This window comes from Chelmon rostratus, chromosome 22 (assembly GCF_017976325.1).
Source record: "Chelmon rostratus isolate fCheRos1 chromosome 22, fCheRos1.pri, whole genome shotgun sequence".
NCBI classification, from domain to species: domain Eukaryota; kingdom Metazoa; phylum Chordata; class Actinopteri; order Chaetodontiformes; family Chaetodontidae; genus Chelmon; species Chelmon rostratus.
The window spans coordinates 18,694,973-18,714,897 of NC_055679.1; the positions used below are offsets into that span (position 1 = coordinate 18,694,973).

The 19,925-nt window shown below is 42.9% G+C and overlaps 2 protein-coding genes across 7 annotated transcripts in view; one reads left to right on the top strand and one right to left on the bottom strand.

The window, feature by feature from the left end:
- Positions 1-847: 847 nt before the first annotated feature.
- Positions 848-9,956, top strand: dmtf1 (cyclin D binding myb-like transcription factor 1). Of its 3 annotated transcripts, none has more exons than XM_041964036.1 (17): positions 848-916; positions 2,520-2,635; positions 3,125-3,220; positions 3,508-3,593; positions 4,386-4,497; positions 4,663-4,739; positions 4,826-4,983; positions 5,075-5,107; positions 5,190-5,299; positions 5,912-6,140; positions 6,226-6,377; positions 6,929-7,114; positions 7,291-7,373; positions 7,510-7,698; positions 7,793-7,996; positions 8,158-8,263; positions 9,013-9,956. In XM_041964036.1, the coding sequence occupies exons 2-17, from the start codon at positions 2,527-2,529 to the stop codon at positions 9,045-9,047; spliced, it is 1,965 nt and encodes a 654-aa protein (XP_041819970.1). In that variant the 5' UTR covers positions 848-916; positions 2,520-2,526; the 3' UTR covers positions 9,048-9,956. The 3 variants fall into 3 exon arrangements, with proteins under 3 accessions (XP_041819970.1, XP_041819969.1, XP_041819968.1); XM_041964035.1 differs by lacking the exon at positions 848-916 and adding an exon at positions 976-1,129; XM_041964034.1 differs by lacking the exon at positions 848-916 and having other exon boundaries at positions 1,177-2,635.
- Positions 9,957-12,378: 2,422 nt separating this feature from the next.
- cpm (carboxypeptidase M) overlaps positions 12,379-19,925 on the bottom strand; it is a 36,390-nt gene continuing 28,843 nt past the window's right edge. For 3 of the 4 annotated variants that reach the window (XM_041964024.1, XM_041964023.1, XM_041964025.1), the window contains 6 exons: positions 18,746-18,845; positions 18,162-18,267; positions 16,646-16,816; positions 15,574-15,726; positions 15,282-15,430; positions 12,379-14,661 (listed from right to left, as the gene is read on the bottom strand). In XM_041964024.1, the coding sequence (XP_041819958.1) occupies positions 14,392-14,661; positions 15,282-15,430; positions 15,574-15,726; positions 16,646-16,816; positions 18,162-18,267; positions 18,746-18,845 (949 nt within the window). In that variant the 3' untranslated portion in view covers positions 12,379-14,391. The remainder of the gene's footprint in view (positions 14,662-15,281; positions 15,431-15,573; positions 15,727-16,645; positions 16,817-18,161; positions 18,268-18,745; positions 18,846-19,925) is intronic. The other variant, XR_006007923.1, reaches the window with a different exon arrangement.

Consider the following 19,925-nt stretch of genomic DNA (forward strand, 5'->3'; position numbering starts at 1 on the left):
TTTTACCCGGACAGATTTAATCGCGGAGAGAATGGTTGCCAGGTTCAATTCTTACACGCAAATTTAAATGTTCTGTATTAAAGACAAACAATTGCACACTTCAACCATATAATCGCAACCCCAAATCCACTTACTAGCTTTTTTAAACAGCTTTCAACCACAACCCAAGCTTCATCATCGAAATTAAAGTCAAGATTATTACCAAGTAGAAGAAACAACTTTTATGCTCAATTAAACAAGGGTTGAATTATCTTTACTGTATGTGATGATAAACATGTATCTGTACATGCAGGTTTTCAAATACGATAAATCAGAAAGTCTGCTAAAAATTCAGGCTAAATTAATATATAATACACATAAATTGTGTTTTTTGTAAGTAAAAATAGAATATCTGGGGTGCAGAAGTTTTCCTGTTCTAATACGCGGACAGGCAAAATAGAATTCACACAATAAAATACTTTTACATTACTTTTATTGATTAATCTGCCATTATTTTTTTAATATGAATCGTTTGCTTTATCTGAAAATGGTGAAAAATGCCAATTTTCTAAATCCAAACGTGACATCCAAATGTTATTGTCTTGTTTCCTTCAATTAATGGTCCAAATCCAAATATATTCAATTTACAATGATGATATAACACAGAGAAAAAAAATGAAAATCATCACAATTGAGATGCTGCAACAGATGAAATTTTGTCTTTCTTGCTAGAACATTAGCTGTTGTCGTTTTCTGTTGAAAGACTAATCAATTAGTCAATTATTTTGATTTTGTTGCTTTTACAGGTACGTACAACCTTTCGGTTTACGGATAATGATTTTATCTGGCAACCCGCCGGCCCTCGGACAGCCGATCCTCCATCCTGGCACTTACCTTCATCCTGGTAACTCACAAGTCCCCGGACCAAAAACAGGAAGTAAGTAGTCAAATCAAAAGTAAAAATTCACTTTCTGTTCGGTAGTCGGAGCCGGGGGGGCGCGCAGAAAACGCTCAAAGTGGGAAAAATCAAGAATAAAACGCCAGAACATCGTCAAACCGCACAGACGCCATAAGCTTCACCTTGTCGACTAACATGGCGCCGGACATTTTTCGTCTTTCATTTAGCTGGGCTGCTTGCTGGATGCCAATGGTTAGCATCAGAGCTTCATCAATAGCGGGATAGTGTCCGTCTCCCGGAAATATCATTCAACTTAACCACATTACCGATTTTACGTCTTCGGACTAGAATGTCTTTAACTGTATCGTCGGTGTAGCAAAAGGTTTTTGACTTTATATCTTCTAAAGTCACGCATTAATCTCTGCGCTGCATCTCAGTGTTTTCGGCTGTGTTCCAAATTGCGATGCATGGACCGTACTCAGTTTCAAAAGAGGCCAATTCCACATGGCCTTGTTGAATGCCGACCAATAAATCCGTTACTGACTTTAATTTGAAATAAAACCTTCTAAAAGTGATCCAGCCTAAATTTGGCTCACATACTGTCCAACAAGCACAACACATTTGAACAAATAATGGCCAGTTTATTGGGCTGGTTTGCTGCTGGTCTCAACAGTTGGTGGCGGTAGCGAGTAGGTTAAGGTCAAGAAATAGTTTCAGATTTTTACTGAAATTCCTTATTTATGTGTCACTTCTTAGCGGTCCTAACTAATTATAAGAAAAGTAAGTAAATTATAAGTATTCACAAGTACTAATGTGCTAATGTGAGAGTTTAATCCCTGTGTATGCAGTCTGGCTCTAAAAAGGTGTATCTTTTGAAGGGAGTTTGGTAAAAATAATTTCTCATAGTCTTGCTGATTGCCAAAACTTTCAGTACTCATTATAGCTTGACTTAAATTTTATAAACATGATCCAATCTCCAATTCTGCATATGTGCAGTACAACAACCACAACATGTTTCTGAAAGTCGTGGCCAGATAACATTAACATTCCTTTTCCACTAAAATGTAAGTCAGCTCATTCCATAGGTTTAGACTTTTATTAAAATATCTAACTTGTTTAGAGACTGCGTCTTTTCCCCCGAATTTACTAGTCCCGTCTAATGACACATAGAATATTTTAAGTAATGATGTTGGAGTTGCATAGCAGTGACAATGCATAATTTAGTTTAAAGTAAGACAATTTTGAAGGGAGTTCTGTCCCTTTTTGTTGGGACAGTTTGGTTACTTGTTACCAACCACTGTACGGTACATAATTATGATTGTTGACTGTTGAGATGAATCATTTTTAAAAAATGACTTATTTTCTGACATTTTATTGAGCAAACAGTTAATGGAGAAAATAATCTGTCTTAATGGAGATCACGTCAAAACATGTTGAACTTTCCTACAATATAAACAGTATCAGGAAGTGTACGTGAGACACCGTGTGTCTGATGCTGTTGGCAGTTCTGCTTTGCTGTCACAGTGTTTATTGGACGTGTGGTGACCATTAAATGTGCTTCCCTTCCTGGCGTGTGTGACACACTGTTACGATCCTCACCTGTGGACATGAAACAGTCGGTCTGTGCTTTATGTTTGAGCAGGTGCACGATGAGTTCAGCAGCGGAGGATGACGAGGCTGCAGCGTTACAAACCGTCAAGTCCGTCACGCTCACTCAGGACAGTGATGGAAGCATCATACTGCACTGTCCTCCCAACGGTGGGTTAACTGACACACACACACACACACACACACACACACACACACACACACACACACACACACACACACACACGCTTCCTTCTGTGGCATTCTTCCTGTATTTTATTTCCTTTTTGCTCTTATTGACAAAGCGAAGCCCATCTAATTATGAAGCGCTGTGGAGAAGTTAATCAGTTAATTGTTTTAAGTCATTTTTCAAGAAATAAAGCCAAAAAATCTCTGTCTAGTTCAAACTTCTACCCTCTTTTATCATATGTGACAGTAAACTGAATAACATTTGGTTTTTGGAGTGTTGTTCAGACAAAACAAGACATTTTAAGATGACAGGTTGGCTTTTAGGAGAATATGATGTAATTTTTCACTTTTTTCTGACTGATTAATCAGCAGATTGATCCATAATGAACCCTACATACATGTGGTCCTCTGACAGTCCATGTGTTAAGTGTATGTGTGTGTGTGTGTGTGTGTGTGTGTGTGTGTGTGTAGATGAGGACTCGGAGCCCCTCCAGAAGAAACTGCGTCTCTCTACAGACGAGCAGGAAGACTCGGACACGCCTCAGTTCTCTGTGGTCACCTTACCGAGTGAGACACATTTTACATTCGCATCACTGACATAATCTTTAACCCCAACATCCACCCGGACCTCAATGACACCGCCAGCAACACCAACAGTTACAACAAAACCTCAAACTTCCCTTTGGAGAAGGAATCAATTTAATCCTCCAGTGCTGAGTATTAATTGGGCTGTAATTGAATTAACTCGTTGAAATGAGCCTCATTGATCTGAATGTAAGACTGCTAATATTATGTTTTACATTTTAAATAAAGTTTGGTTGAGCCACTTATCAGACTCTCTTCCTCCTCCTCAGTGTCGGAGAACAACGAAGGCTTCGAGGTGACGATGACGGCCACAGCGGAGGCCGATCTGTCGGAGGAAGGCGTCGCTCAGATTCAGGTAAGATAAAGACCCTTTATCTTTATAATGCATTGAATGCAGTAAAATGTCCCTGTGACTGTTCTCTTGTTCTCCTGGATTTTACTGTTGGAGCTGGTTGAGCTTCATTTTAACTAATGATTCTTTTCATTCTGGATCAATCAGCTGATTATTTCCTCCATTAATCGATCGTTCGGTTTGGAAACATTGTGAAAATAGTGAGAAATGTGGTGACGATGAGGCCAAAGTGACGCCTTCACAGTGTTTGTTTAGTCCAAAGCTCCACATTATTACAAACACATTCAGATCATTCAGAGGAAAAGCAGCAAATCAAACATCTGAAGCTCAAACATCAAATGATTTTACAGCTAAAATGACTTAAAAGATTCATTTTCTGTAACTCAACTAATTGATTAATCAACTAATCGTTTCAGCTGCTCTTGTATAAACTGAAAAATATTGACAGAAGTAAATTGTATCTGGGATCTTTTATTTTTAGGACTTTCTCTTATCTCAGTCAGTTAGGAGCTACTTCAGGATGTTTTATTAAACGGTCCCAGATATCCACCCAAACTCTAACATGTGACACAGTGAGACAAACCAAACCTCATTCAAAAATGTGAGAAATTAAGCTGGAAACAGGGATTGTTATACAATTACGTTTTTGTTCAATAAATTCTTCAGATGAATATTCGATGATCAAACCTGCGTTTTCGATTAATTTTCTTTCAATGACCAAACAATTAATGGACTTATTGTTTCAGCACTGCTTTTAGTTTACTTATAAATACCTGTGTGTGTGTGTGTGTGTAGATTCTGCAGGAGGATGAGGACTCGCTCTCGCCCAATCAGAAGACAGAGGTGTCACCTGTCAGTCAGGCCTGGTTCACTACCAAAGAAGACAAAGACACACTGGCTAACAAAGGTACACACGAAGGGCCGAATGGAGACTGAAGGAAGACCTGCAGACGCTACTCAGGGCTGAACCACCCTGCATGTTTCTGGGTCAGAAACACAAGATTTAATGTGTATTTTTAGTTCTCTAAAAGTTTAGCGATGATGTTGCGTGCTCTGTTCAACGTTTGTTCAGGTCATAAGTGGAAACAGGGCATGTGGTCTAAAGAGGAGATCGACATTCTGATGAGCAACATCGATCGATACGTAAAGGTGCGTTTCTTTTCTTTTTTCCGCCCGAAGACGTTCTCTCTACACGTCAAACACATTTTGCACGACTGCCTCCTCGTGTGTTTCAGGGCCGCGGCATCGACGACCCGGCGGAGATCATTTTTGAGATGTCCAAAGAGGAGAGGAAGGATTTCTACCGCTCGGTGGCTCTGGGCCTAAACAGGCCGCTGTTCGCAGTTTACAGACGAGTTCTGCGAATGTACGACAACCGAAACCACGTCGGCAAGTGAGTTTACGAGGAAAAGATGGCGCAAAGATCATCGCAGCTCTACTGTTTCCTCAGTTTGAATAGAGATTTGCTTGTTTTCCTCTCTAAGGTACACTCCTGACGAGATAGAGAAGCTGAAAGCGTGAGTGAAACCTCTGAGTCCGTTACATTAACGTAGTTTTAAGTCGACTCGAGTGTTGATGCTGATGTCTGTTTGTGTTCAGGCTGAGGGTGAAACACGGGAACGACTGGGCGACTATCGGAGCAGCTCTGGGCCGCAGCGCCTCGTCCGTCAAAGACCGCTGCCGACTGATGAAGGACACATGCAACACGGGTACAGGCCTGTGTGTGTGTGTGTGTGAAATTATGGGATATGAGCTTCTTTTCTCCTTCAGCCAGTGCAGAGATCAAGACGTGAATCACACAGCTTTGGATTTTTTTGGAAGATGTATCTATTACTTTGCAGGAGCTAGGCTAGCAGTTTCCCCCTGCTTCCAGTCTTTGTGCTAAGCTAAGCTAAACACACCCTGGATCTACCTCTGAAGTGGGCACACGCAGATTAAACTGATTTTCATCTATAGTACGTCTGGATAAGATGCAAACAAGAGGATGCAAACTTCAGACTGTGTTCACACTGCGCTTGTTTCATTTACATGTCTCCTGTTCTGGTGTTGTCAGACGGCTGAAGGAGAAAAGATGACGTGGTGATTTAATTGAGGCATTTATGGCAGAAGAAGCAAGTTTCTAATATGAATTGATGGGTTGTGTGATTTGTGTCCTCTGTTTCAGTTTGTTGTGCTGCACTTGTTTGGGTTTTGGCACAAAATGATCAGATTTTTAATGACTTTTGGTTCTGTGTGAATTCTCAGTTCAAGTCTTCTTAGTTTTGTTTGTAACTTTATTTTTATGTGAAATTCTCTTCGTGTGTCGTCTTTTTGTCAAACAGGCAAATGGAGCGAGGACGAGGAGAGACGTCTCGCCGAGGTCGTGTACGAGATAGCGGGCGTGTCGCCGGGGTCGGCGGTCACGGGAGGTGTTTCCTGGGCGACGGTCGCCGATAAGGTTCGCACGCGCTCAGAGAAACAGTGTCGGTCGAAGTGGCTGAACTACCTGAACTGGAAGCACAGCGGAGGAACGGAGTGGATGAAGGAGGACGACCTCAGCCTCATACGCAGGTGTGTGTGTGCGTGTGTGTGTGTGCACGCTAGCATAAATATACCCTCATTCTAAACTACATGAATCTGTATCGCTGTGTTTCAGGATATCGGAGCTGGAAGTGGAGGACGAGAATGAGATAAAGTGGGAGGATCTTGCAGGCGGGTGGAGCAGCGTCCGCTCGCCTCAGTGGCTGCGATCCAAGTGGTGGAGCATCAAGAGACAAGTAGCCAATCACAAGGAGATCCCCTTCAGCGGTACACACACACACACACAAAGTATCCATGTAAAAATACTCCATTACAAGTAAAAATCCTGCATTCAAAGTACTCATAATTCTGAAAAATGTCCCCTGTGACTGATATATTGTTAAAAATTATTATTAGATTGTCAATACTGAAGCATCAATGTTAGAGCAGCGACCAGTGGTTTCCAACCGAGGGGTCGGGCCCCTCCAAAGGGTCACTGGAAATATCTGAGGGGTCCTGAGAGAAAACAAAGTTCTGTTTTCAGTTTTCAGACTTTTCTCTCATCGTTGCTTTTTATAAAATGTCGCATAATTTCAGCTAAATAAAACCATGAAATTGTCTTTAGTGGAACTTCTAACAACTCAAAACGACTGAGAAACTCCAGTTTAATCTCTCACACTGCACCGTTTTTTAAAGTAAAGTCTTAATCTGAAAAGTAACCAGTGATAGCAGCTGTCGGAGAGTCGAAAGTTGCATGAAATGAAAATACTCAAGTAAAGTATCTCAGAATTGTACATAACTGTTGATGCTCAAACATGTGTGTATGTGTGTGTCTCCAGTCCTCCTGAAGGGTCTCCAGGAGCTGATGGCATCCTCACAGACATCATCAGGACCAGGAAGTCCCTCCTCCTCCTCCCTCCAGATACGACTCACCCGATTGGAGGAGAGCGGCGGCAGCCCCGCCCCCAGCTCTGTGGCCGCCCTTCAGATTCCCGTACAGATCCCGCTGCAGATCACACACCTGGGTGAGGCTCCCTGCAGCGTCGGTGTGTTGTGCTGTGGCGGTAAAGTGCTGCTCTACGCTGACGATAAACACTTTTACGCTCCAGCTGTGTGTTGGACTGAGCTTCGTCCTATTTGTTCGTCTGTAAACGTATAAATGGAGGATTTCTGACCGTGGATCTCTGTGTGTTTCCCTCAGCCTCAGATTCGTCAGCAGCAGCCAGCGACAGTGAAACCATCACTCTGAACACAGGAGCCCTGCAGACCTTCGAGATCCTGCCTGTAAGGACAACACAGGATCGTTCCATAGCATTACATCACAGTTACACAGTATAAATACAGATAAGAGGACTTTAAACAAGCTGCTCTGTGGTTGAACTGATTACAGTTACTGATGTTTGTGTTATTTCTTTTCCAGTCCTTCCACCTGCAGCCCACCGGCACCCCGGGCACCTACTACCTCCAGACGACGTCCAATCAGGGCCTGCCGCTCAGCCTCTCCACCGGTCAGGGCCTTCCGCTCAGCTTAGGCAATAACAGCACGGTTACCCTGACGACGGGCTCGTCTCCCTCGTCACACGAACACATCATCCTTCACAGCCTGTCGGTCAGTTTCAAATCAGTGTTTGTGGGGATTTCAGTGCGGCCATGTTTGTTTGTACAGCAGGTAACGTGTGTGTGTGTGTGTTCCACCTCCTCAGTCGGACAGCCTCTGCTCCAGCGATGGGGTCATCATCCAGACGGTCACCTCTGACCCTGCATCTTCAGACCCCCTCAGCCAATCACAGCTGGTTGTGGAGGCGGAGGGGCGGGACCAGGACGACCGCCTCCAAGCCACGAGTCTCCTGGAGGGTTCGGAGAACCCGGAAACTCAGGAGCCAATGACGGATGGCTTTAGTGACAAGGTATAAACATAGACCTTCAATGTTTTATTTAAACCAAATTATAAACATAAAGTTTTGAGTCCAGATCCTTTATTCACTTTCTGACGGAGTTAACTTTATAAACGTCACTCAAACAAGCTCTGACAGACATGAATCCTAACCAGAGTGTTTGTGTGTGTCAGGAGCTCAGTTCCTCCTCTGTTGAGGCTCCAGTGGTGCATTCTGGGATAACATCTGGCAGTGCTGTGTTGATTGTGTCTCCTCCCAACATCAGCAGTACACTGACAGGTAACACACACACACGCACGCGCACACACACACACACACACTTTGTGTTGCAGCTATTAGCTATAAAGATATTATGAGTAATTGACTTTGCAGGGGGGTTATACTGACCTCTGACCTCTATGCCGCTTGACATTTTTCTACATTGGTGCAAAAGACTCAGTGGAGGTGTAAATAAGCAGCTGTTTGAAAACAAGTTCACTCTCATTTTACCCAAGTGGCAAAAAATAATCAGCTGTTGCAGGTTTAACATAATTTGCTAAAGCGGCTAAACGCATCAGAGTTAAGTCGAAGATCTTTCTCTTTGTTCGCTGCATATGTGCTCCATGGAGGCCAAACTGCAGCCCGCTGCCGGTTCTTAAATGGCTCGCAATGAATTTTTTAAAATGAACTAGAATTTTGCTTCAGCGCATTTGTAATAAACTGCACCGTACACACGTTGCACATCCTAGTTTGAACACTAGAGGGCGCTGCCACTTTGAACAACTACTTGACCTACAAAGATGAGGTCAAGGTGATTAAATTAAACATGGCAGAACCGAAGAGACGTACGATAGCGTGAGCGCTGTAGCCTTCAGGAACGTTGGGAAAATTTGTATTTTTATCACAGGGGTCAATGGGAAAAGTGTTAATTTGCATACTTTGCAAGAATCTGTTGTAGTGATTAAAGAGTCTGTCAGACTTACACCTGACATCATCATCATCAGCGCTGTATCAGAGTTTAAAAGCATTCGTTCTCTCTCTCCACTCAGATCCCATCCTGGAGAACCAGGAAGGCTCCGACTGAGCTGGACTCCCATCGTGGCAGGTGGTGATTAAAGGCCGGACGACAGGAGGAGGCTACTTCCTGTCTCCTTCTTCTTCTGTGGTGAAGACCCAGCTGCTGCACAGGACATCTCCACCAACAGCAAAGACGCCACCCGTCTGCTCACACTCCTGTCCTGCTTTAAACCAGGACGTGGACCCGTTTAAAACAGACTTGGCTGTAAATGAAACAGAACTTTTGAATCTGTGTCTGAAGCTTCACACCGAACCCCTGGATGAAATGTGAACGCAGCGCTGCTCGAGCCCGGCCGCCACCGCGTCCTCACAGCCTCTGCAGTGCCAAAGAGACTCTAAACGCCGTGATGGACATGAACTGACCCTCGACCCTGACACACCACATGATCAGACGTACAAATAATTTTCTTTTGACATCATGATAAAATAAACTATTTCAATTTGTTTGTCACTTTTTTTAAATGGTGAACAGGTTGTATGTTAGCACAGAACCTCATTTCTGCCACTTTGACCAAAAAATCCGAACATTAACACCATTCAGGCTGATTTTAACGTCATGATCCCACCAAGAGCTCGTATGTGGGTCATTTCTCGCAAACAGCTCAGTAATAAAAGCAGCTGCAATTACCTGTTTTTCTGTTAACTTGCTGCAGTAATCTAAGTGAAATTGTTATATTTTAAAGTGAATCTCTTGAGTTTTTCTTTGTGTGAAGAGCTGCTTGTCCTTTTATTTTGAAAGTGGAGCCAAAAACGTTTTTGTTCATCTGCTGGACGGAAACATTTGGGAACCAAAAACATTGAAAGCTCATTAAATGTCCTCGTCGTGTCGGCAGGTAGCTACAGGTGTTCTGTTCTGAGTTCCTGTTTCAAAGCCCGTGTTTGTTTACATTTTGGCAAATTAGCAACAATAAAAACTTGCTGCAGTAACGATCAGCAGTTCTCGTTTGCAATGTTAAAACAACTGGATTACTTTGATGCTGAAGAAAACTTAAACGTGACGACTCTCAGGTAAATTCTAAAGCATCTATTTTTAATGGAATGGATTTAATGGAGATAATTACACCTCTGGGAACTGTCGATGTAAAATCTCCCATCTTGTTACTAATTTGATGACATCTCTGCCATTTGTTTTACACTTTTTAATACAGAACACTTTATTTGACAGTGTGGAGGTAAACCTGAACGTCTGTCTGATCAGCTTCCCTCTGCTGTCTGAGCAGTTTGAGCTCAGTTTGACAGAAGAAAACCTGATCTTACAGTACAGTCTGCTCAATCTGCTGCTGTTTGAAGTGTAGTTCTTCATGACGAACACAGGGAGGCAGTGTTGTCATGTTTTACCTCTATTGAACTTATTAACTGGCTCACAATCTGATTTAAAAAGTTATTGTCAAGAGTTACTGGAGTAAAAAGTAATCTTGATCCGCTAAATTCAAACAGTCAACTGTGAATATCGGCAGTTTTCTCTAATACACAAAACTTCAAGTCAAAGAAGTAAAAACAGAAATGTTGTACAAATACTCACCAAACTGCACGAGGTGTTAGTGAAACACCTTCACATGTTGTGCTCAGGTGGAAGTTCTGTAGAAAAACTAAATCAGTGTTAGTCGTCTCTTAGTCCTTTCAACATCTAAACACATTCAACACAAAGAAATAATTGAGTCAAAACAAACATATTTCTGAATATCATATTTTCTTCATGGTGTATCCAGAGACCACCTGTGAATTTGTCTCCGTCAGGTTTCTATGACGGCACTTCTGAGCCTGTGGGTACAACCGATTATCAGTTATGAATGTCTGTCTGTCCCCTAGACAATTAAACAAAAATGAGCGATAAGAAACACAAATAATAACCAAGATAATATTTACACTAATGGAGGTCTAAATGTTATCCTGAAATGAGAGAACAGAATATAGACAGGCCCTGTGAACCAGGGACCACATCACCGTTCTGGCCTACAACAATGAAGTGGTCTCCCAACGCCCTCTACAGGAAGTGTGCTGCAGGGTACGTGGGCGGTGAGCTGTTCAGGAAGTGGTTTGTCGGAGCGCCTTCTGCTGAACAAAACCTAAATTTAATTCACCTCCATTGTTTTGGTGTGGTGAGTTTCCTCTCATTCAGAAGAAACCCTTCAGAGTCTGGACGAGACACCCGTCCAACCATGAAGACGTCCTAAAACACAGTTAGCAAAGTGAAATCGTCGCAGTTTAGTTTGGGTTCGGGCATCAAAAATACTTGGTTAAGTTTTACTTTAGTTACTCTACGTATTTTAGTTGCGTACCTGACGTAACTCTAGTGAGTTGCATTTGTTAACTTACGTAAATTACGTGCAAGTATGTTGTGTTAATTAACTTGTGCGTACGTTACGGAAATGACTTGAGCACGGTATGTTAGTTGACGTAATAGTACGTAGCTTAACACATGTTAGTTAGCTTACGCACATAACTTACGTGGAGTAAATGTGTTACTCATGAACTCCAATCTCCTGCGTGAAAGTATGAAGTTTAGTTAGTTAGGGTGGATGAACCTCAGAGAGGTCACAGAGCCTCAGTATTTGACAGTGTGGGAACGAGTCCCATCAACCATCCGGTGCTGCGTGAAGTAGCTCTCTCCGGAGTTTCGTTCACGCTACAGGTCGTGAGTTGTGACTGAGTGAAAGTGTCCTGATCATCGTAATGCAGTGCTGTCAATGTCAAATATGAAGCTACAGCTAGCCGCTGTTAGCTTTAGCATAAAGACTGGAGTGAGCTGCCTCATAACTTATCTATGGTATCGTATCTTAGAAGGTTAATTTGATCTTTTCATTTGACTTTTGACTTATCTCATAATTAAGGAGAAATAAGTGTGAGCTAATATCTTTAGTATCTCATTATTTTGACTCACCACCTCAAAATCAGATTCAGTGTGTCACAAATACACTGTGATTAAAAATGTCTTCATTTCATTTAAGTGTTTGACTTTTTTTTTACTTTTGACTGAATATCTCAGTGTTATGTTGGAAAGTTAAAATTTAGACTTACGATGAGTATTTTTATTGTTGTCGTATTCTTCAAACCAAACTGCAGACTTCAATTTTTGGGCTTGCTCACAGTTTTTCAAACCCAACAGCCAACCAGGAATTAAAGATGCTAGGCTAGGAGCTGATAGCAAGACCATCAACATAATTAGCACATCGCAGTTTTTCTACTTTTAATGTAAACGTTCCTTTGAGAACCAGGCCCGCTGAGCAGTGTTTACCTGTTCACCTCAGGTCAGGTGGGACTCAGTGCGAGCCGGCACGAGGTCTGATGTGTCAGGTGTGACCGAAGCCTGCAGTTACAACAGTTACAACATGGCACACAGGATTATTTCATGAAGCGAGATTTAATATCAAAGAGTACAAAAGTAGAAAAACCCGACATTTGGCAAAAAAAATAAAGTTTGAATGGGGGAAAGTGCAGAAGGACGAGTGAGGACGTTCGCTGACCTCTGACCCCGTGTTAAAAGAAGCCTCTCACACCTGCTGTTTTGTTGTTGAAGCTGCTCTGAACTTGTGTGTATATTCTGTGTATAAATACGTGTACTGTGTACAGATACTGTATGAGCTGTTGCAAGGGTTCAGCTGTCCCACCTCACAGGTTTGACTCACAGTAGTAATTTTAACTGGTGCAATGTCTCTTCCTGACCCCGATCAAAGTTGTGGAGTTATAAGGAGCCTCTTTCTTTCTCTGATTTCTTAGTAAGTTTGCCATCCAGTGGGGGGTCTCAAACCACAGGCTGGGACCTCCTGTCCTGTAGGAATGAACACAGTTTAACCTCCCATCAACCTGAAATAAGCAGAAAGAATGAACGGCTGTATGAACATGCCTGATGCCTCTGGGGTCCCAAATCAAATGCTCGTCATGAGTTCAGGTGATTAATGTGTGGCGTCACCAGGACTCACAGCTCATGTTGTCATTTTAACGCTGCTCTGCTGTAATGCCCTTAAATACCACCCTCTCTAAAAACAGCATTCAGTCCCTGCAAGTGCCACTTTTCAAGCGCTCCTCCTCACATTTAAAATTACACAGTGTAGCTAAACCACACTTAATGAACCTTATCGCCTCCTACGCTCCTTCACATGCTGCAGCATCTCAGCGGGGGGGGCAGAATCCTCAGGCAGCAGAGCTCTGTCCTCCTGTAAGCTCTCCACATACAGTCCTGACTGGAAATCTGTTCATTCCTGTTCTATAGTCTCTACAGAGCAGGGAGGCGGCAGTGTGTCAAACCTCTTCTGAGGTTTCTCTCTGACTTTTCCCTGAAATCAGAACTTTCTCTTATGGAGTTTTTCCTGGTCTCAGAACGGGGCTGGGTTATTATTGGAGAAAAAATAGAAAAACCTCAACCTCTCTCAAGAAATAAGTAACAGTAATAAGGCTCCAACAGATCTGCTGTGGGGTCTGATAACAGCATTATGGCCGAATAAATAGTTTTCTCTTAAACTGCTGCTATCTGCAAACCTGTGTGCAGTAAAAAAAAGTGTGTAAAAGTGAATTTCCACCAACACCTTGACCAATCACTGTCAATAAAGATGGATGATGGGTCTCCACTTCCTCCCACAGGACAAAAATGAAGCCAAAATAATGAGAAAAACGAACACTTGAACTTCCGTCTGTATTGTTATTTATTAGGTAAGAACTACCTAAAATGACCGAAACCATCTTTGTGAAAACTTTTGTGACGTGTACTTTGATTTTTTAGTTTGACTTGTGTCCAATCGGCTCACACGAGGGGGTGGGATTTATGAGCTATACTACAGCCAGCCACCAGGGGGCGATCAAGATGTTTTGGCTTCACTTTTGAGGAGCTGTCAAGTCGTCCATCTTTATATAGAGTCATTGGGCTTGGTCTCATGTGGCTTCACAAAAGACGAAGCTGGCTAGGTAGCAAGCTAGCTTAGCCACTTTGACAGCCCCAGAATGCTAGCCTGTTAGCTCGCCAGCTACAGTAGTTGGCCAGTAGGCCTTTTACAGAGCAGATGTTTTGACTTAGCACAGGTGTTACTAAACATTGTCAACGGCTACGTTCTGTTCAAGTGTCCCAGTAAACCATGACGCCGTCAAAATGTCTTCTGTGAAAAAGGCCTGTTAGTCCTGTGATGAGTCACTACACCCCTTAGCTCCCAGAACCACATGTTTCTGCTGCGACCAGGGCTTTACAGTCCGCCCTGACTCACCCCGTCACCTTCAAATTACAGTTTGTCAGTGGAGACAAAGCTGGTGATGAGTGCTTTACCCAAATTCCAGGCTTCAAAAATGTCTCTTCAGAAACTTCTGATGGACGCCGTGTTAATGTTTTTTGTTTTCTTGCAGGTGGCTGCGAGCACCAGGCGGCTTCAGTCGATCAGGGATCGTAGCGCCGCCACCAGGCCGAGCCCCACGCCTAGCCCTGTGGACGTGGGCCTGGTGATGGCGCCGCCTGCCTCCAGGTGTAATGTGCTGTTACAGGAAGGGGTGGGGATGGCTTGGGAGAGGTTAACTATTGTGCGGCCGGTCGTCCGGGTAACGCGTCGTAACAGGAAGTCGTGTTTCATGGCGGAATAGTTGTCAGGACCATGTGGGATGTTAAGGGTCTCCGTCAAAACCTCGTGACCCGGGTACGTCACCTGTCAATCACAGAGATCAGAGAGCAGAAGAAAGTTAATGTCACATTTGGACGTTCTTCAGGGTAAAACACAGAATCTACAAACAAAATGTCTTCTTTCAAACTCTCTGCCCATTTGAACTGGTTAGGTTAGATTAGATGAGACAGGAAGTGATGTCATGACTTCAGCTCTTTATACTGAAAACATTAAATCAATCTGCAATTTAATACACTTTTAATCTCATCTGAATTCCACTAGAGTCAAAAAGCTGAGACGACACTTGCTGCTACTCTGCTAAGCTAGTTAGCTCTGTCTGGAGCATCACGACTGGAATTATCTACTGCTTAATGTAGTTTATAAAAACCGAATTATGACAATGCTGCTTCTTTAAAATTGATTTTTTTTCAGTTACAGATGACAACAAAAGAAAAAACAGTTTATTTTGTTTCAGCTTTAGCTAAGGCTAGCATGTTACAATCTCACTAGCTAGCTTTCACTTGACATAGCCAGCTAGCTCTCTTGCTTTAGCTGCCGAGTTGTCCTGTAAATTCACTGCACTGATTAATGCTCAGGAATTTTACGTTTGTACAGATGAATAATTTTTATAAGGTAAAACATTTTAAAAACAGTTTGCTGTTTACTGTGAAGCTGTAGTTTCCTGGCAGCAGCAGTCTGTAGTATTCTCCATCCTGATTGGTCCTGAATGGACACATATTCCTGCGACCTTTGACCTCCACCACTGCATTCTGGACTGGCAGCCCGGAGCCGTCGAACACACGACCTTTGACCCCTGAGCACAAACACATACACGCAGGAAGGTGAATATTAAGTAGATCCTGGTTCAGCTGCAGTTTAATACCAGAGAGACGTGCAGGTAAACAAACAGGTTAAGACACATGGGTGGGTACAAAAGACAGGCAGACAGGTACTGACCCAGGTGGACCTGCTGGATGAAGGCCAGCAGAGCCTTCCTGTTCTCCGTCCACAGAGCAGGAAGTTGTTCAGCTGGAGGAAACTTGCAGCAGGAAACTTCCAGAGTCAACTCAAAACACTGAGCCCACACATAGTTGTAGTCCTGCATCCCACCTGCAAACACACACACACACACACACACACACTCAGATTCAAAGAGAAACTGTGTTTATCTGAATTTAATTCACACACTCTGGCTCAGCAGACACAAGTATTCTTTGTTGTTTGGGTATGAGAGGGTCAGTTTCTTGTGTCCGGCTGCTGCGTTCAGGTTCCTCCGGTGAAGCTGCTGTCAGTGAGGCGATCAGGGTGCAGTGATCAGGTTTCTCCGGCAGAAACCTGAGGAGGCGGATCAGCCATGTTGCTGTCTTCGGAGAGGCTTCTGTGACATAACACTGAGGTCTGTGTCCTCTTGTGTGCACAGAGCAACAGCCGACCGTCCATAGAGACAAACGCTGTGCACAGAGGAAGGCCTGACAGCTGCTCGGACGTCCATCTGAACCACGACGCATCAGTAATAACACGTTGACTAAAAAACCACAAAGCATGCAGCTGCAAATGCAACCTCAATTATATGCATTACACTGTTTGTCCTGCTGTACTCGTATTTTCAGATGTAACTGCAAAATGACCCGACAGACAGAATTTTCTTTGCCTTTTCTCGTCTGCTTCGGCAACATCCACAACGTGATCTGAGGCGCCATGTTTGTCTTCACTCCTGATCCCTTCCTGCCCTGCACGCTGCGAGGACTGCAAGCTAACGCTGGTCTGGCTTTAACGTGAATTCTGACGTGTCTCTCAGCTGAGTCACCAGGACCTTACAAACCACCTACATGAACATAAATAGATGTTTACCCAGAACATTGCTGCTGCTTATGGATTGGCTAAAACACGACCCACTGTATAAATGTCCACTGTTGTTTGTAATAATCAGTTTTCTGGGGTATTTTTGATTCAGTATTTTAAGTTGGAATTTAAATTTAAAAAATTTTACTCTGTAAAAATAAACCTGACTTGAACTGGACATGCTGACCTGACAGAGGATACCACTGGTATCCGTTGGTGATGCCCTCCAGGAACGGTCTGCCGTCGTCACAGCGGTCGCCATGGTGCATGGAGGCGTGGTTGTAGGAGTACACCTTGGCCAGGTGAATGAACACGTCGTCATCGGGGGTGATGCTGGCCCCGCCCACGTGCTCGCTGCCTGAAGAGAGTCGCAGTTTGAACTTTTTATCCTCAAATCTTACACGTAATGGACGTCAAAATGATGTTTCAATGGGAGGCAAGGTGACTTTATTTGTACAACAAATTCATACATAAGGTGATTAAAAATTATATAAAATAAAATATAAAACAGCCTAAAGATTAATTAAAAGGAATCAGTTTGTCCAAATAGAGCCAGTGAAGTTCTGTTTGTCATAAACAGAACCGACGTGTTCTATGTGACCTGTTAATGACAGCGTCTGTGCAGCGTTCATGGTGCAGCAGTTGTAACACTTCTTTACCTTTTTTTCCATCATGAACAAAGATACTCGGAGTAATTTGTTGGAGAACCTAAGGGCTTCACTTTCACCTGTACAGCAGCATCTACCACAGCCAGCAGAGGGCGCCGTTACACTGAACACCTGACCTAACGAATGTTTTTTAACAGGTCGCTGAAAGTTAGTGAAATATTTTGGCTACTTTATATTTCAAACATCAATTCTTATAAATTCTTATATTTTTCTATCTAATTTTGTACATTACATTATGAGAAACATCAGTTTGAGTTCTTTTCTAATCACCTCAGTTTTCTGTAATAATTAGTCTTTTCCTGTCTGTAGAAAGTCAGTTTATTTTTGCATTTGTCGGTTTGCTTGTAGCGGTTATAAGTGAGAAGTGGACAGATTGCCATGACGACAACGACAATGGCTCAGAGATGTTTGTGACATATGAGTTATGAAGACAGTGTTGCAGCTCAGAGTCTCATACAGCAGGATTACTGATTTATCAGGATAACTTTACTGAATAAAACCCGAAATCCACTTAAATCTGGAGGATGGACTTAAATTAAAGAGCTTTTATATCACAAACGGATCCAGAAAACTCCGTAAAGCTGATTTGTCAGACAGGCTGCTGGTTTTCTCTAAATTAAACTTAGCTTGTTGTGTTCTTAAAAGGCGGCGTGCTGAGTTAAAAAAAAGAAAAACAGAATTTGGTTGTGATCGCAGTGTGTGGTCAAGTTGCTTAACTCAACTTGTATATTTATCTGACGCTCGTGGGTCTAAAAGCCTGTTTCCTGTCTCTCTCTCGCTCTGCTCTGCACTCATGTAAAGGAAAACTAATCTTAAAAAACATATAAACCAAACCATGGTCTCTGGATTGTTGGGGACCACCAGGTTTTGTCTTCCTTTCATGGAGTTATTGCCTTGGTGTTGTTTAACTTTGAGCTTCCAGTTTGTTCTGAGAAGCTTTTGAGTTTTGATGTTTCCTCACATGTGGAATCATTCTGCAGTCTGACAGACTGAATGACAGTTTCTGTGTGTGTGTGTGTGTGTGTGTGTGTTTACCTCCGTTGCTGTTGTCATAAGGATAACTGGCTACCAGAGCTCCACCATGAAGGTTGGCAGAGAGAACAAAACTTTCAGTCCTCAACCAGCCAATCACAGCTCTGACCTGAAACACATTACACAGCAAACAGCACAAGCCCGGTGTTACTCTGAACTGTGTTTATTCATGTCAGAAGATTTATTAAATCCCATGAAAAGACCAAAACCAACAACATGTTAGCCCGTCTCACAACACTTTCTGACTTCCTGTCTGTGGCTCTCAGCTCCAAGCCCATTGGTTCCTACTTTAAAAACACCTCATACATATATAGTTTAAAAAAAGCTTCAGTAATTTCCTCAAACAGCTGCTAAATGGCATCAGTATTGATTTCAATCAATGAAAATAGGTTGGAGGTAGAGCAAGTACAGGAAACTTAACAAATATAGATGATCACCAGTTAGGAAGCAATCAGTCCTTAGTCCTTATTTACAGGCTTATAATTGTGTCTGTTGACACTGTCCAGCCTCAGCTGACACACACACACACACACACACACACACACACACACACACACACACACACACACACACAGACAGAAACCAACCTCAGCCTCCCTCTTCCCGTCGTCGGGCTGCTGCTGCCTTCTGAGACCAGCGAAAGCATCCGGGAAGTTCCTGTTCAGATCGATGCCGTTATAGTTGAACCTGAAGCAGACAGGGGGACGGAGACAGACTGGACTGTATGACTGTGGACTGACTCAAGTCCAGGCATGTGGGGCTGTACTGATACGTTAAGCTAAATGCTAACAACGACAAACCTAAAATGCAGATGTTGGCAGATATAATGTTAAAATGTGAGAATTTGCTGCTTTTCTCAGTTTTCTATTTGACCAATCAGTGGCTGGTATATTTTTGTTCTTTTTTGGTCACTTTCTAGACGATTTCTCAGTTCAGTTGGTCCAACACAAACAGCAGCTGCTGCCGAGGCTCCCATGGGCAAGGCAGTCATGTTGAAAAGTGTTTCCCACGGTCTTTTGACGACCTCCAGGAAGTGAGTGTGTCTTTATTTGTACAGCAGAGTCAGAACAGAGCGTTTCACCTCCACAGAGGACAGTTTAGAGAAAGCTTGTGATGCTCACTGAAACGTCAAGAAAAGCAAAAACCAAACGCGAAAAAAAGACAATTAACGACAAGTTCAACACTATTTGTGTTCTCTAAGTCCAGAGCGATCATTGGTCATTATCATATCCAATTATCCCCCAGTGAGGCTCCTTAATTAGTTCCATCAAAGAGACAAAACCACTAAACTACTCACAATATTCAACTTAAAAAACTGTTTGAGGCGCAAAGAGGTAAAGATATCCCACAAAAAGCAAAGATTAGAAAAAAATCAAAAAACTTGACAACAGATTAGTGACAGCGCCCGACTCCACCAAACTCCCAGATAATCCAACCATGGACAAAGAGGTGGAGCGTGGGTGGAGCCGGGGCGGGCTGAGTGAAGCCTGGCTGAGAAATTAGCTATAGAGACCAACAACGTGTTTATGTCATTTAATATGGAGGTCTATGGGGATTGACTCGGTTGTGGAGCCAAGTGGTCATTTGAGGAACTGCAGTTTTTGGCTTAGGCTTCATTTTTTCAGGTTGACGCTTGGATAGAATCGTTTCCGTCAGGAGACATTTTCCTTTAGAATGAGGACTTTTACTTTTGACACTTCAAGTACATTTTGTTGATAATTTTTGTGTACTTTTACTTGTAACTGAGTATTTGTACACCATTGCACT

What these genes read in the sequence shown, in the direction of transcription:
- dmtf1 (XM_041964034.1), top strand. Translation starts at nt 2,485, where the DNA reads ATGAAACAGTCGGTCTGTGCTTTATGTTTGAGCAGGTGCACGATGAGT. An exon ending in AACCGAAACCACGTCGGCAA is followed by an intron (nt 4,984 to 5,074) that starts GTGAGTTTACGA and finishes TTCCTCTCTAAG; the next exon opens with GTACACTCCTGACGAGATAG. An exon ending in CAAGGAGATCCCCTTCAGCG is followed by an intron (nt 6,378 to 6,928) that starts GTACACACACAC and finishes GTGTGTCTCCAG; the next exon opens with TCCTCCTGAAGGGTCTCCAG.